Source organism: Babylonia areolata, chromosome 8, assembly GCF_041734735.1.
Source record: "Babylonia areolata isolate BAREFJ2019XMU chromosome 8, ASM4173473v1, whole genome shotgun sequence".
In the NCBI taxonomy this organism is placed as follows: Eukaryota; Metazoa; Mollusca; class Gastropoda; order Neogastropoda; family Buccinidae; genus Babylonia; species Babylonia areolata.
In genome coordinates, this window is record NC_134883.1 from 37824750 (window position 1) to 37842443 (window position 17694).

Here is a 17694-nt window from a genome sequence, read left to right on the forward strand (position 1 = left end):
CACACACACACACACACACACAGTGAGGGTGGTGGGGACCTGTGGGAGAGCATGCTGGGGAACGGCAGCTAAGAACGACGGATGGAAAAGAAGAGACAGCTGAGTGGGGAGGGAGAGGTGAGGGGGGGGGCGGGGGGGGGGGGGGGGGGGCGCGGAGGAACCGAGGTGGAATGCAACCAAAAGAAAAGAAGTAATCACATCAACGTGTGCAAGGAGATTATGTCAGCCACCAGAGGGAAGATCACTCTACCTGTCGAATCCGTCCCTCTGTCCTAATCATTTCATTATCCACGAATTTTCCACCGTGTAGCGCCGTGTGGCGTTTCCTTGACGACGACAGATGAGTGGTGAGGGAGAGCGGGACGGGGAGGACTACAAAAGGGATTGCTTTGGAACTCCGGCAACGAATAGATGGACCGGCACTGGAAGGAAACAATCAGCCTGACAGCCGGATAGGAGAAACAGTGATGGTGATTTTATTTCCCGCCGATCCATCATCATAGTCTGATGGCCAAGAAGGATGAAGAGATTTGGCAAGCCGACCAGTCGAACGTCTTTCCCACTGTTATGTGGTCAGTGGTCAGTGACCCATTCACTCCATCAAAGTCCATCAGACAAACAGATGGAAGAAAGATGTTCTGGTGTCGTTTCGAGAGTAAACACTCAGATGTTTCAACGACCACATGTAAGGCAAAGTCAGAATAGTCTTGAAGAACGAAACGGCAAAACATTAGAGTTTCAAATCGCCCGTGTACATGATCTTGGAGGCCAAAGAAGACAAGTCACTGGAAAATGTTTCCAGTCACCTTGTGACTTCTTGTTTTTGTGTGTGTTTTTTCCCCCATTGCAGCCTCAGAAAGTCAGACGCGTGTAATATAATCCAAGCGAGCACATCTTTAAAGACAAATAGAGAAGTATACATGCGAAATGATGAAATAATTAGATGATTAAATCAATTAGTCAATCCTAATGGGATCATTCAGTCAATCCAAACAGTTCACAACACAGCCATTTTAGTGAGAGAAACAAAATGAAAACGATAAAATTATATTTGCTGTATTGTCTGTACCATCACTATAGTAATGCTCTCACATTTTTTGTGTGCTATCACCATAGTTCCACATTATTTTAAAGTTTTGAAAAATAACTGGTTTGTGTTAGAAACAGAATTACAAAGTCACAAAAGGAAATGGCTTCCAACAACACTACGAACAAAAAATAAAAATACATAGATAAATACACTAGTAGGCCTCCTTCGGTCATGGCTGACCATGGATAGAGTATATCCGACCTAATGTCTAATTCGGCTGTCTGCTTGGACCAAGCAGCGTCGCCTGTGGCTGTAGAGATCGATGCGAGACAGTCAGTCTTTGTCGCAGTGGTCACATGTGTAAGCTGATGCTGGTCTGTTGGTCTGCCGTCCCTTTTCTGCGAGCTCGCTTTTCTGCTGCAGCAGCTGACAGTTTGTCTTCACCAATCCATAGCTGATTCTTGAGAGTGCTTCTCCATCTGTTGCGGTCATCTGCAATGTCCTCCCAGGACTCAGTGTTGATCTCAAGCGCCTTCATGTATTTAAAAAAAAACCACACTAATAAATGAATAAATAAATAAATAGAGAAAACAATAACGAAACACCAAGAACAGAAAATGATTATCAAATTTTCGTGATTGTACAAAATATAAACAAAGAAAAAGGAAAATACATAGATAAATACACAAATAAATGGATAAATAGATAAAACAGTAACGAAACATCAAGAACAGAAAAATTGTCACCAAAGTTTCGTGATTGTACAAAATATAAACAAAGAAAAAGGAAAATACATAGATAAATACACAAATAAAGGAATAAATAGATAAAACAGTAACGAAACATCAAGAACAGAAACATGGTTACCAAATTTTATGTGATTGTACAAAATATAAACTGGATAACAGAACAAAGAGAATCACATTTACAAGTTGTGTATATCTTTGCATCACACAAACAAATGAGAAATATGTGTGTCTATTCAGTGTCATAAATGTACTGATTTTGGATACATTGTATAACTCTTTTTTTAAAACCATTGTTTAATGTTTTTAGCAAATACGTTTCCATCCTGCACCTGTAAGAATAACATTTGGCTAACATTATAATAAAATCAAATATATCATCAGTTTTTATATGTTCACCAGTTCCAAAAATTAAAATACGTTGCTGTTAAAAAAAAAAAAAAGAAGAAGAAGAAAAGAGCACAGCCTTATCTTAATGGTTATCGTCCCGTAGCCTTGACATCAGTCGTAATGAAAACATTTGAACGCTTGATTCTACAATTCCTGAAAACCTGCATTCCTCCATTTAAAAAAAAATCCCTTTCAGTTCGTCTATAGAGCTAACAGGTCAGTTGAAGATGCTATTAGCATAGGTCTCTACCACGTCCTCAGACATCTCGAAAATCCTAACAACTGTGCCAGTGCCGGGATCCTTTTCATTGACTACAGCTCTGCGTTCAACACAGTAGTACCATCAAAACTATCTTTTAAACTGAAAGACATCTCGCTGCCTGAATCAATTTGTGCATGGATCCTAAATTTTCTAAGATGCAGACCGCAAGATATTAAAGTTAGTGACCTCACCTCCTCCACATGCATTCTCAACATAGGCACCCCAGAGGGATGTGTTCTATCCCCACTGTTGTACTCACTATTCACACATGACTGTGAAACTCAAAATGAATGTAACACCATGGGCAAGTTTGCCTACGATACTACTCTAGAAGGGCTGATTACGAACAGTGATGAGTCAAAATATAGGGAAGAAGTACTGGAACTTGTCAGCTGGTGTGATGAAAACAACTTAGAACTCAAAGTATCAAAAACAAAAGAATTAATTCTAGATTTCAGGAAAACCAGATCGGACCCCTTACCACATGTCATTAAAGACAAGCAAGTAGAGATCATCAGCGAATTAAAATTTCTCGGACTGATCATTTCCAACGATTTGAAATTGGAAAAAAATACGGGAGAAATTGTGAAGAAAGCACAACAGCGCCTGTACTTTCTTCGGCGCCTCAAAAAGTTCGGAATTAGAAAATAAATCATGGTTGATTTCTACCGAGCAGTCATTGAAAGTGTGCAAACCTTCGCTATTGCTGTTTGGTACGGAAACATTTCCAAGGCAGGAGTTGCAGCCCTTAACAAAATCGGGAAAACTGCCACCAAGATTACCGGGGCTGACCTACCTTCTCTAGAAGACATATGTTATAAGCGGCTACTCAAAAAAGCAAAATTAATCAGCCAGGACGAATCACATCCAGCTTTTGGGATTTTCGAGATACTCCTCTCTGGTCGACGGTACAGAAGGACGAAAACCAACCGCTTCGCCAATAGCTTTTTCCCCAAGCAGTCAATGCCCTGTCTCTCGAACAAATCCAGTATGATAAATAGAATTGTGCAATCAACAACCATCTACCTGAAAATCTAGTCATCAGCCCCATCCACACGTAATATGCGGCTTCTGTTCAAACGTGTGTGTGTGTGTGTGTGTGTGTGTGAGAGAGTTTGTGTGTGTGTGTGTGTGTGTACGCGCAAGTTTTTATATTGATATGCACTTATATGTATCCTAATTTCTACTGTATCTGTGTTTGTGTATGATTTTCGATTTATATTCGTACCTTGTTATGTACTATCCCCCCCCCCCCCCCCCCCCCACCCCCCCCAATATTCCTTGTGACCCTGGTACCATTCCATTCCATTCATTCTCCTGCCCGGGATGGGCGTAGAGGAGACATGAGGGACGATTCCGTAGTCAGACGACGCCATCCGGTTCTATCTTCTGCCTGTCGTATCAGCGTAGCGCTATCCATATTGGTCCATTCCTTGATGTTGTCCATCCAGCATTTGGCTTGCCTCCCTCTTCGCCTACCACCCTCTAGCGTTCCCTGTAGAACTGTCTTTTGCAGTGAATTGTGGCGTGTCACATGCCCGAACCATGACAGCTTCCTCCTTTTGACCACTGCTAAGAGTGGTTCCAGTGGACCCACTAGCATAGTTATTTGGCTCTTGACAAAGTCATTGGTCTTTCTGTCCTTCCATGAGATTCCAAGCAGTCGTCTGAAGCATTTTGTCTCAAACGTCTGGACTTTCCTAGTAGTCTCTGCTGTTAAAGTCCAACTTTCACATCCATACAGCAGTATGGATAGCACCAGGGATCGGTACAGTTTGATCTTTGTTGGAAAGCTGATCTCTCTGCTCTTCCAAATCTTGCTGAGCTTAGCCATTGCTGATGTTGCGATCGCTATCCTAATCTTTATTTCAGTTGTTGAGCGACCGTCGTTTGTGAGGGTGGTGCCGAGATATTTGAAAGCATCCACTTCTTCAAGTTGTTGTCCGTTCATGAAGATTTGAGCTTGGGTGTTGGTTGAGCTGTTTACCAACACTTTGCTTTTCTCGGTGCTCACTTCCATTCCGTATGCACCTGCTCTTCCTTCTAGTCTCTTGGTGAGGTCTTGTAGTTCTTTGTTGCTGCCTCCTAGTAGATCTATGTCATCTGCGAATCTCAAGTTGTTGATGATTCTTCCTCCTATGGAGATGGTAGAGTGGAAGTCATGGAGGGTTTCGCGCATGATGTTTTCTAGGAAAAGGTTGAATAGTACTGGGGAGAGCAGGCAACCCTGACGGACACCGACTGTGGTCTTAAAGTATATTCCAATTTGGTTGTTGAGGAGGACTGCGCTGCTGGATGTCTTGTACAGCGCCTGAATGACTTGGGTGAGACCCTCCTCGATGCCAAACTGTCTGAGTACCTGCCACAGTCCATCATGCCACACCCTGTCAAAGGCTTTCTTGAAGTCTATGAAGTTGTGGAACAGGTCTCTTTGATGTTGCAGGTGCTTTTCCATCAGTAATCGGCAGGTGAAGATCTGTTCTACTGTGCTTCTGCCTGCTCTGAATCCGGCTTGTTCCTCTGCCAGGTGTTCTTCAGCCTCTTTCTTGAGTCGGTTTAGAATGACTCGAAGCATGATTTTGCTCGTGTGGCTAATAAGACTGATTGTCCTGTAATTCTGGCATTGGCGGAGATTCCCCTTTTTTGGTATGGGGATGATGAGCGACCGAGTCCATTCTGAGGGCCACTGTTTTGTCTCCCAGATCTTTTGACAGATTGCTGTTACAATTGTGACCAGCTCATTCCCTCCGTGTTTGAGCAGCTCTGCCGGAATGTTGTCTGCTCCAGGTGACTTTCCTGCTGGTAGACTGCGTACAGCTTCTTCCACTTCTTCCCTCAACACTGGCAGGGGTGAAGGTTCCCTTGATGGTGTTATGTCTCTGTCAATCAAACTGTCATCTGGTTGTATGGGATAGTTGTATAATTCTTGACAGTATTGTGTCCATCTGTTCAGAACAGCGGAGCTTTCTGTCAGTAGTTCGCCTGAGGTATCCTCAATGACAGACAATTTGTTCTGCTGCGTCTTGGTGAGTTTCTTCAGTGTGGCATAGGCAAATTTGCTGTTTCCTCCTTCCATTCCTTTTTCGATCTTCTCACACTGGTCGTTGATCCATTGTTCTTTGGCTTCTTCCATCTTTTTTCTCACAAGTTTACACTTGGTAATAAAGACATATTATTCTATAAAATGTGCCTAACATTATCATGAAATGAAATATATCATCAGTTTTTATATGTTCACCAGTTGCAAAAATTAAAATATTACGTGTGATGTAGCAAGACGTAGATTTTTTTGTATTTTTCATTCAACATTTTTTTTTTGGTGAACCAGAAACGTCGCGAAAATATACAACACCATAAAAAATGTTCAATGGAATCTCTGGCATCATAACACCGTACACATTTGTTTGTATCAGTTACACCCATGGCATTCAAAAGAACATTAGTAGGAATGATTCTGTGTATTATTCTTACTTGCAACCACTTCAGTTTGATATCTCTTATACTAGGTTTTTTTAAACACTGTTTTCCGGTCTGTATCGATATTCAATTTTTCTGTCCATTTTTTTTGTCCATTTCGAACAGCACTTTGGTCTGGAGTTATCTTGCTTTTTTTTTTTTTTTTAACTTGGTGTATACTACTGATTATTCTTAATGCACTGGGCTTGTCTAAATCACATTCAATACTTTCAGCTAAATCTGTACCAGTATTGTTGACAAACTGTTTTGGGGCAGCTATCCAGCCGTTTACCGTCACAAAGTTCACACGACAATCAAAGTTGGCGAAAAACTTGTTGTAAGCAAAAAATGTTCGATTCCATTTCAGAATATAATTATTCCCTTTCGTATGATTTTGTGTGTAATTATCTCGATGGCTACTTTCATATGTCATTAAAGAAAACTGGTGCAAAAAGCAATTCACTTAATTAAGCTTTTGGGTATAATGCAAACATAGATTAATCTAGAAGCTTTAAATAGATGTTTCCTTAAAGTATTTGTATTCTTATATTCTGATCCAATTTCATGTCCATGGCGTTCAAGGGTTTCGAAGAATGGGTATAATTCTTTCGCAGTGTTTCCATTTGTGATTAGTGTAGCCGTGTACCCGAGTGGTATATAAGCGGGCGGTACAAAAGAAGTAACTAAATGATTCAATGAAAGGATAGACAAGAATTCCCGTGCACAGGCCAGGAACATGTAGAGGCCAGTCACAAAAGGGTTTTTCTAATTCTGTTGTTTTATTTACAATAGTTATAAGAAGAAGAAGAGATAAGGAGAAGAATAAGGAGAATGAGGAGAAGAGATAAAACAGTGCCTGAACAGCCACAAGTAAACAGATGTCATTAACACATGTCAGCACAAGTGAATAGCAGAGCAGATGTGTACATATTACATGGAAAGACTACCACTCGGTAATGCATGTGTGAAGGCCAAACAACTGACCTCAAAGTGATTGAAGTTATGCTGATTTAGTGAAAGTACACTGACAGTATAGATTAGGTAAAGCTTATACTGTGTCAAAGTGACTCAAGTGAATCAGTTTATCATGTAGCACTATACTGGAGTAAGCCGTATAGGAGAGAGCATGATAACAAAATTACAATTAACAGATTGATACGTATCAGGTTGTTTTAATCAATAGCTGATATCACCACAACTTCACTTCACTTCACTTCAGGCCCATAACTACAGAGTAGTCGTTGGAGGAAACCTGAGGACCGCAGACGCAACCTCCCTTCTCCATCTGTCTCTGTCAGCAGCCGCCGGCAGCAGCTCACGTGTATGGAGTCCGGTCCATTCTTTGATGTTCTCATGCCAGTTCTTATAGTCGGAGTTAGTGTTATGGATCTCCATTTTCTGTGATAGTTCTTTGATGACAGAGATTTTGATATAATGATACTTGTTCATTTAATATGTCATTCTGATCAGTTATAATTTCACCAGTGTCTTTGCATAGTCTAGTTATAATTTTTGTTTTTCCTCTACATTTTTCTAAGCTACTGAAATACATTGTGTTGCGTTCCCGTTCCTCAATCCATTTTACTCTTGATCTAGTCTGTGCCCGTTTTGCTTTGTCCATTTCTATTTTTTCTAGTTTCTGCTTTTGTTGCAATAAATTCTATTTGCTTCTACATTAGCAGGATTTCTAGCGAGCTTATATTCGTTTTCTTTTAACTGTTTGTATGTTTTGGTTTTCGTTTTGCTTATGACAAAACAGGTCTTTTCCAAACTCACAGCAGAAGTTTCTAATATCAACTTTACGTAATTCCCATTTAACTATATTTGAGATAGGGTATAAAAAAGGGGTTTGACTGCCTGGGTTCTTTCAAAACAGGATAGAAAAAAAACAAGAGGAAAAATTATAAACACACTTGGGAGAGGAGAAGTTGAGTACTTCGACTCGTAGAGTCTTCAAAGCGACTGAAGATAGCAGCAGTCACAAGTACTGTTTTCTGGCTGTTGAATAAAATTCACTTGTCTTGAGAACAGTTCACTGCTTTCCACCCTTCTCTGAAGTTCACTCACGAAATATCTGTCAGCTCTCGCCCCTTCCTGGATATCCAACTCATGATCACACCTGACAACCAAACCATCTCTACCTCAGTCCACTACAAGAACACAGACTCACATTCCTACCTGCTCTACTCCTCAAGCCATCCAACCACCACCAAACGTGCCATTCCATTCTCCCAGTTCTACCGCCTCAGACGCCTTTGCAGCAATGAGGAAGATTTCCACACCCAGGCAGCCCAGATGATCAGCTTCTTCAAAACACGAGGATATCCCGAAGAGTTGATCCAACAGGCACTGGACCAGGCCAAGCGCATCTCCAGAGAGGAGGCCTTAACACCCAAGACCAAGGCAGATCATAGTGACCACACCCTTTTGACTCTGACATACCATCCTCACAACATGGAAGTAAAAAAAAATTCTCAAGAACTCTCCTATCCTACATTCTGACCCCAAAGTTGGCAAGACATTCAAGAACCCTCCCCTGATGGCCTTCAAACGAGACCGTAACCTGGGCGATCATCTGGTTAGGTTGTCATTCCGACCCACAGCCCCCAAGAACCTCCGCTCCCTGGGCAACAGCTGCTGTGACAGACCTAAGTGCAAATGCTGTCCCTTCCTCAACACTACCACACTCACCTTCAAGGGGCCCTCAGGACGGCAGTTCACCATGAGAAACAGTTTCACCTGCCAAACCAGTGATTTTGTATATGTGGTCCACTGCAGCCTGTGCGGTCGTATCTACGTAGGTGAGACATACCGCACACTGGAAGAACGCAGCAAGGAGCACAGGGGCAACTTCCTCCAGAAAAAGCAAACCCCTGTGGCTATACACTTCAACATTGATCCCCACAGCATAACCCACTTCTCCATATCAGTGGTATGGCGCAACAGCACTGATGACTCCTTCAAGAGAAAGAACGTGGAGAAACAGATTATCCACCATCTCAGTACTACAGCACAATATGGCTTCAACATAAAGGGCTAAACCAAATCACAGCTTCCCTCGTCCCCACCCTGTCCATTTCCCCCTTCCCTCCCCTCCCCCTCTATTTCCTCTTCCCCCACCCCCCTTTCCTCTCACTGTCTATATTCTCTCTCACTTCCTTCACCCACCCACCTTTTCCAACCAGCAGTGAACTGTTCTCAAGACAAGTGAATTTTATTCAACAGCCAGAAAACAGCACTTGCGACTGCTGCTATGAAGACCGTTGCTTTGAAGACTCTACGAGTCGAAGTACTCAACTTCTCCTCTCCCAAGTGGGTTCATAATTTTTTCCTCTTGTTTTTTTCTATCCTATGTTTAAGATATTTTCATTGCTATGTTCATTTATTGGTGTTTCAAGAAGATCACTCATTTTTGACTCACTTGTGTAAACAAAGTGAGTCTATGTTTTAACCCGGTGTTCGGTTGTCTGTGTGTGTGTGTGTGTGTCCGTGTGTCTGTGTGTCCGTGGTAAACTTTAACATTGACATTTTCTCTGCAAATACTTTGTCAGTTGACACCAAATTTGGCATAAAAATAGGAAAAATTCAGTTCTTTCCAGTCATCTTGTTTAAAACAATATTGCACCTCTGGGATGGGCACAAAATTTTTTTTTAAAGCCTAATTATATGCAAACTGCATTTACTGTTATATTTATATTTTTTGTATTCTCTAAACTTGGCACTTTGACCTCTTATTCTGACACAACAACGAGAGGAGTCATTATTATCATTTTCTGTTCAAACAGGAACTTCTTTTGCTAAGCATGGAATTTTTTATTTGTTTTGCAAACGTTTTGGTGCAGATAGTAAAAAAGGGAAATTACTCTGTAATTAATGCTAGGGGACTTAATTTATCACAAGTGAGTCCTGAAGGCGTTGCCTCTCTTGTTATGATATATCTTTGGTTCCTTAAGTAGCCGTTGTTAAATTTCCAGTATCCTGGGCCATGTATGAATTCTCTAGCATTAAGTTCTATGTCTACTGCTTTGTGGTCTGAACTGGGTGTGTGCTGGTGTTCACAAGATACACAAAAGTGCAACATGTTTTCTGACATGAAGCAATAGTCAAGTCGTCGTGCGATAAATGGGTTGATCCTACTCCAGCTGTGTTCTTTTTCTGTATTTTGAAATGTCCTCCATGTATTGATTAGTTCTAATGACTTGATTAATTCATTGAATTCATTTACTTCTAATATGCGATGAGAGAGTCCTGAAATGATGTCTAATTCGTTATTTAGGACACAATTGAAATCTCCTAAAAGGAGAAGGTTGGTTTTACTATATTCATCAAGTTTATCTTGTAGTTCTCTGTAAAAGGCTATTTTATCAGTTGAGTTGTTTGGAGCATATGTGTTTGCAAAAATGAAATCAAAGCTACATTAGTGACTGAGACAACCAGAATTCTGTCGTGTGCCTGTTGCAGATCTACTTTACCAGTATTTTTTTTAAACATAATTACCTCCCCTTTACTTCTGTTAGTACCTATGTTATAGAATATTTTTTCCCAAATAGGCACGCCACTTTTGGTTAAATGAGCTTCTTCTAAGCAAATCATGTCATATTGTTTGTTTTTTAGGAAATTAAATATTGATGTTCTTTTCATTCTATTTTAAAGTCCTCTAACATTGAGCGACGTTATTCTTCTTATCCATATAAAAGGATTGTCATTTCTCTTATATTCGCATAGAGCATATTCATAAGAACATCATTCTTATCTATAACAATGATCACAGTCCACAAGCATAGTCCATAAATCATAGCGAGGTCGTCAGGGGGAATGGTCTGGTGGAGATGAAACATGTACCTTTTCGTCCCCTTGGTCAGAGACTGGCCCCGGACACACAGACGGCCTGTTTGGGGCCAAAGGTCTGGGGGCTGCTGGTTTCTCCTGACCGTCGACGCTTAGGTGTCTCCGATCGACGCCGTGGGGAGCTGCTGAGCTGCATGGAAGGCCGCAGAGTGGTCTGGCGAGCTGTCGGACGTCCTCTGTCCTGTGAAACATTAGCTTTTTTACGAGCTTTAGTAATCTCATCTCTCTCACGCTCCACTCTCTCACCTCCCTCGCATCCATTCTCTTCAGACATTCACTCACGCTGTCCACCTCTTTCCTTTGCTGTCCTGCAGCAGACATTTCACAGATAGGATCCCCACGTTTGTGCCTCGAACGTTTACACACCCTACCAACGTCCTTAATGCACTGTGATGCATGGTGGTCTGTCTCCAAGCAATTTGAGCACGCTATTGTTTTTTTCACCGGTTTTTGTTATTGTTCTTTATGATAAACCTTGGCGCTGAACACACTGACCTTCAGCGTCTTTTCTAGAGGAACTGGAGGCACGGTGATAAACGCAAACCTCCTCCCTGTTAAAAAACGCGTCAATTTGTTCTCTGTGTCTCCAGCTCTCTCCATCTTGAGAGCAGAACACAGTTCACACCCTGACTTTGACGAGAGAATGTTCTATTTCTGAATTGGCCACTGAGATCGGAACACTGTTGATCCAGACTTTTGTTCATGTTTTTTTCCCTCTCCAGAATCGTTTCTGAGAATAAATGGATTAATATTGTTTACCTGGAGCACTGTCCTGCGTACTCGCAAACCTTGCACCAGGAGCGTCGATCATGCCTCTTTGGTGGCTGGGTAGATCCGCCATAGTCCGTGATTGTTTGCGCACCAACGATTGTTCCTTGCCCTGCCGTCCTTTCCGCTGCCAGACAGATCTCCAATACGGCAGGGGGGCGATCGGCGGAGGCTATCGGAATGTCTTTGGAAAAGACTTTTGACAATTCGTTTTCTTAAAAAAAAATTTTTTTAAATTAAATAAAAAAAACCAACTTAACATGACAGGTTATATTAATTTGATTAAAAAAAAAAAGGAAAAAAAGAACAAGCTATTTCTGCCTTAATCATTATATTGGTATTATTCTCTACACACATACACACACACACGCGCGCGCGCAAAACGGAAACATGGCGGACTGGGGGTGGAGGGTGGGTGCGTTTTTGGACGGGTGCTTTGTTGAAGTCAGGGGAGGGGGGTCTGTCAGATTAGGGGCATAACCCTTGCTACTGGTACAATGTAACCCAGTACTACCTGCCGCATGTGAAGTCTCCTAACGACGGACCAGGCGGAGGAGGAAACCTTTCCCAACGGCTGTGAAGGCGGAAGAGGATGACCAAAAAGGGCAGGGGGAGCTCTTATCCTTGGCTGGAAGTCCTCCTAGGAGACGGAACTCCGAAGAAAAAAACTGCACCTGCCGAGGCCGTCCTACACGTGGCATTATCTGCACCTGTGGGACTGTGAGCGTCGGTAGGCGAGAGAGTGGGGAAGGGACTGCACAACTCTTCACTAAAAAAAGTCACCTGTGCTGGTCAGGCAACCAGGCTGATGTCGGAACGACGAGCTAGCTCTTCAACACCCAGCTTTCCCAAGCCCTGCGGTGATGGAGAAGTGGTAACGGGGACAGGCAGAGGATGCTGCTGGGAGTTCCTAGTCACGACTCTGCACGCAGGCGGCTGTGGGGTGATGGTCGTCCGCTGTAGACTGGGGCAGATGCGGCGCCTGTACCCTCCCACAGCAGCCCTTTTTAGCGACAGCACTGCTCTCCCCACATGGGGAAGGGGAGATAAAAGGATCTCTAAACAAAGCCTGCCTCGCCTAGTACCTAGTAGGAAACCGCACCTATTTGGACATCCAACACTAGCTGTCGAAAACAACAGAAGAAAAAACCAGGAGTCATGCCCTGACTCTTGGTGCCTGGAATGTTCGCACCCTTTTAGACCTTTTAGAGGCGACAGACCAGAAAGGCGTACAGCGCTCATTACTAGAATGCTTGATTGCAACCAGGTGGACATATCAGCCCTGAGCGAAACCAGGTTTGCCGGTGAAACCCAGCTGGAGGAAGTTGGAGGGGGCTACACCTTCTACTGCATTGGAAAGCCAGATGGCACCCCAAGAACCTCAGGCGTGGGCTTTGCCATACGAACCAAACTCGCACGACAGCTTGACAGCCTTCCACGTGGGATAAACGATAGGCTGATGACCTTGCGTCTGAAGCTGTCCGAGGATTCCTTCTCCACAGTCATCAGCTGCTATGCACCGACGACCAACCCTGATGACATCAAAGAAGCTTTATACGAGGAGCTCAGCCGAACCATTTCAGTAGTAGACAGAAAGGACAGGCTGATCATCCTTAGGGATTTCAATGCCCGCGTCGGCATGGACTTCTCCTCGTGGCCAAAAGTCCTAGGACAGCACGGCACTGGCAAGTGCAACTCCAACGGACTGCTTTTGCTCTCGCTCTGCGTAGAGCATGGACTGACCATCACCAACACCCTCTTCCAACAAGCGGACAAGTACAAGAACACATGGATGCACCCCCGCTCCAAGCAATGGCACATGCTGGACTATGTGATTTTCCGGCAAAGGGACAGAGGTCATGTTTCCATTACACGCTGCATGAGAGGAGCAGTCTGTTGGTTGGACCATCGCCTGGTGTGCTGCAAGATGAACATCAGACTTGCATGCAAGCTCCAGCCAGCCAGGCAGAAACCCCCTAAGAAGCTGAACATCCACTGCCTCCCTATCACCAAGGACGTGCTGCAGTAGCAAATCCAAGCAGCTCTCCAAGAAATTCCTGCATTGACTGATGTAGAAGAGGTATGGAGCACCTTTAGAGATGCTGTGTACACAGCAGCAGCTGACACACTCGGCTCTGTACAGAGGAGCCACAAAGACTGGTTTGACGAGAACGACTCTGAAATCTCCAAGCTCCTGAACACACTGCATATACGGCATCAGGATCACATTTCCGATAAAGACTGCTAGAGGAAGAAGGACCAGTTCTTGCAAACCAGGAACTCGTACATGAGAGGCTGCGTGAGATGAAGAACACCTGGTGGGAGAGAAAGTCAAAAGAGCTTCAGTCCGCTGCTGATGCTCATGACATGAAGACCTTCCATGATGGTCTCTGAGCTGTGTATGGGCCGAGACTCACAGGATCAACCCCTGTCCGAGCCTTGGACCAGACCACCCTCCTGACAGTCAAGAAAGACATCCTTGCCCTCTGGGCAGAACACTTCAACACCCTCCTCAAGAGGGACTCGTCCGTATCTGACGAGGTAATTGCAGCCCTCCCACAGCTACCAGTCAATGACTCGCTAGCTGCCCCTCCCACCAAGGCCAAAACCTGGAAGGCCGTGAAGCCGACAACGTCAGGAAAAGACCAGGAGCGGATGAAATCCAGGCTGACATCTACAAGTATGGAGGCGAGGTGCTGACAGACAAGCTGACCACCCTGTTCCAGTCTATGTGGGAGAGAGGGGAGGTCCCCCAGGATTTCAAGGATGCTTCAATTGTCCACATTTACAAACGGAAGGGAGACAAAACATCTTGCGGTAACCGCCGGGGAATGTCTCTCCTCTGCATCGCCAGCAAGATCTTCACCCACATCATACTGAACAGACTGGTTGACCATGTCTCCAAAACAGTCATCCCTGAAGCACAATGCGGCTTCCACTCGGGCAGGGGAACATGTGACATGTTGTTTACCATACGCCAGATGCAAGAGAAGTGCCGTGAGCAGAACAAGGAGCTCCACATGGTTTTTGTAGACCTGACTAAGGCCTTCGACACAGTGAACCGCCGTGGTCGATTGAAGATCCTCCTAAAGTTTGGCTGCCCAGAGACCTATCCAGCTGATTGCATCATTCCATGATGGCATGCAGGCGAGAGTACAGGAAAATACTGACATGTCGGATCCGTTTCCTGTGGTAAATGGAGTGAAGCAGGGCTGCGTCCTGGCACCCACACTGTTCTCCATTCTCTTCTCTGCCATGCTGACTAACGCCTTCCAAGACTGTGACTGGGGCATCTACATTCAGTTTCACACAGATGGCAAACTTTTCAACTTGTGGCAACTCCACACTAGGTCTAGGGTGTTTGAGGCACTTTTTGAGAGAGACTCTCTTCGCTGATGACTGTGCGCTTGCTGCACACACCCATGAGGACATGCAGTTCATTATGGACACGTTCTCAACCTCCTGCAGGTGCTTTGGACTCACCAACAGCCTGAGGAAGACCGAGTCCATGTACCAACCAGCTAGCTCACAGAACGCCGGTGCCTCCCCCCAACTGCAATCAAGATCGATGACACAGAGATCAAGTCAGTCGACAAGTTTTGCTATCTGGGCAGGACCCTATGCAGCAACGGAACCCTTGATGCAGAAGTGACGCTGCGCATCGCCAAGGCCAGCTCCGCTTTTGGCAGACTCAACACCAGGCTGTGGAACAACAATGGCATCAGGCTCAGCACCAAAATCAAAACCTACAGAGCTGTTGTGCTGACCACCTTGTTGTACTGTTGTGAAACATGGACGACGTATCGCCGTCACATTCAACAACTTGAGCAGTTTCACCAGAGATGCCTACGGAAGATCCTTGGCATAAAGTGGCAAGACAGGGTCTCCAACCTCAAACATAGCCTGTTTCACTTCTCCCTGGCCAGCTTACCACGGCTGGTGGGAATACCTCATAGTGGTCGAGCAACAAAAAAGAAGAAAGTGAAGGTGCTCAACCTTGGCACTCTATGGCACATGGGGCGTCAGAACTCTGCTGGACAACATTAAGGCAGACCAGAGAGGAGAACTGGACAGGTTGCCAAAGAGCTAGCTCGCTACAGTTAAGACTGCTGTAAGGAAAATATTGACTTTCACATCATACTATCCCTTTGTCCCACATTGCCCTCAGGGTCGGACGCATAAACAAATAATCAAATATGTAACATTCAGTGGCTATAGCAGGAAATGCTTACTTGCTGACTGTTGTTTGCACTTACCGTTACAAGTTGTGGACACTACCTCATGTTTGGTTTTGGCAAAAAATGGCACTGAAATAAGAAAACTTCTTGGCAAGAAAATATCCTTCAGCAGCAGCATCTATTGATAAAATCATCTGTGCTGCTGAGTGTGCTCATGTCTCCTTCTAAAAGGGCAGTCCTGACGGCAGCCTTGATACCCTTCGCTACGAACGGTTTTGTGAAAAAGCGTCAATGACAGCCACCCTTGTTCAGTTTAATATACTTTCTCTGACTTCAGCAGCAGTCCGGGCGGGGCGACTATCCCCATCCCGGCGGGTCCTCAGGTGGCGGATAGGGGTACGGCCCCCAGATTGGAGGGTTAGCCGTGATATAAGTCAGGCTTGCCTGGTTGAATAAGCAGTCCCGGACCAAATGGTGATGTTTCTACCAGGACGGGGCGGGGTAACAGATGGCACTGTTACACCATATCAAATGACGGGTTCATTATGCGAGTAAGAGGTGGATAAAAACCTATAGCCCCGGGAAAGAAAACCTCGGAGAAACAAACCAGGGTAGGGGATGCTCAAAAGCCTTGGTTAGCAAGTCGCCTACGAGATGGAAACTCGGACAAGAAAACTAACGCCGAAGACGGATGTACTGGGCCCATGGTGCGTAACGGAAGTCAGCGCATTTACGTCATGGATAGAAAACCTCAATTTTTTTCGAAATGGTGCCCTACCAGTGGATTCCCGCCGGGCTAGTAGAGTGCCGGGCCCTGCGCCTCAAAAGGACCCACCCCATGCTACTGGTGGTCACCCCGTCCCGTTGCGAGGCGCCAGGCTTCAGAGACAAAGAAAACCGCAAATGGCTGAAAAACATCTGACCCCGGAGAAACCTCTAGACCACTCAACATTTTCCAGTGGAATGCAGAGGGCGTGTACCACAAAAAGATTCCACCTACTAAAAGATTGTATGCAGAAAACATCGATGTGGCCAATGGACATACTATCAGAGAACTGCTTGGTAGTAGGTGATTTTAACAGCCACTCAACCTGTTGGGGTTACAGTGAGAATGACCGGAGAGGAGACGAAGTGGAGGACTGGCAGATAGAGAGCAATCCGCTTCTGCTGAATGATCCAGAAGACCCACCAACCTCCTTCTCTCGCCGATGGCACATCACGACCACCCCAGATCTTGCCTTTGCCACCGAGACCTTGCCCAAAAAAGCCAGCAAGAAGGTACAAAGACAGTTGGCAGGCAGCGACCACAGACCAGTACTACTGGCCATCAATTTGTAGTTACACCAAGCGATGCCAAGATGGAATTACAAGAAGGCGGATTGGGAGATGTTCAAGGGCCTCTCTGGCGAGCAATGCAAGACCATCAAAATGGACGATTACAACATCAACAGAGCCACCAAAAACTTCAACCAAGCCATCCTGAAAGCAGCCTCGAAGGCAATTCCACGTGGCGCTCACAAGAACTACATGCCATATTGGACAGAAGAACTGCAGGAGCTTGAAGATGAAATGACAAGGACTAGAGAGGAGGTTGAAAACAACCCAACACAAGAAAACAACATTACTCTCAAAGTCTACACTGCCAAATAAAGAAAGGCCTACACCCAAGCTGCAAGAACAAGCTGGATGGAGAAAACAGAAAAGCTGAACCTTGACAGAGATGGCAACAAACTCTGGCATCTCACCAAAGCCATGAACAACGAAAAGACAAGGTCAGCGCCTGTCACGCTTCAAAAAGAGCAGGAGATGGTGACAGGGAGAGAGGCAGCAAACTGCTTCATAGATAGCTATGAGCAGATCAGCAACATCACTGTGTCAGAGGACAGAAAACAACAAGTCCATGATGAAATGAAGAATCATCAGGATGACTAAGACCAACCTGGATATATGGACAGGCCTTTCAAACTGAAGGGGTTTGAAGAAGCCACAAAGTCTTTGCAGGACAAAAAATCTCCA

The 17694-nt window shown here is 44.6% G+C and overlaps 1 protein-coding gene across 1 annotated transcript; it reads right to left on the minus strand.

Moving 5' to 3' along the window:
• Positions 1 to 901: 901 nt before the first annotated feature.
• Positions 902 to 11151, minus strand: LOC143285170 (uncharacterized). The gene is made up of 2 exons (XM_076592400.1): positions 10727 to 11151; positions 902 to 1562 (listed from the first exon to the last, which is right to left on the minus strand). The coding sequence occupies exons 1-2, from the start codon at positions 11051 to 11053 to the stop codon at positions 1383 to 1385; spliced, it is 507 nt and encodes a 168-aa protein (XP_076448515.1). The 5' UTR covers positions 11054 to 11151; the 3' UTR covers positions 902 to 1382.
• Between the last annotated feature and the right edge of the window lie 6543 nt (positions 11152 to 17694).

Bases quoted from the DNA above. Each gene is read 5' to 3' on its own strand.
- LOC143285170 (XM_076592400.1), bottom strand. From the start codon at position 11,053: ATGTCTGCTGCAGGACAGCAAAGGAAAGAGGTGGACAGCGTGAGTGAA. The intron at 1,563-10,726 runs GTACATGTTTCA...AAATACATGAAG, and splicing joins CTGACCAAGGGGACGAAAAG to GCGCTTGAGATCAACACTGA.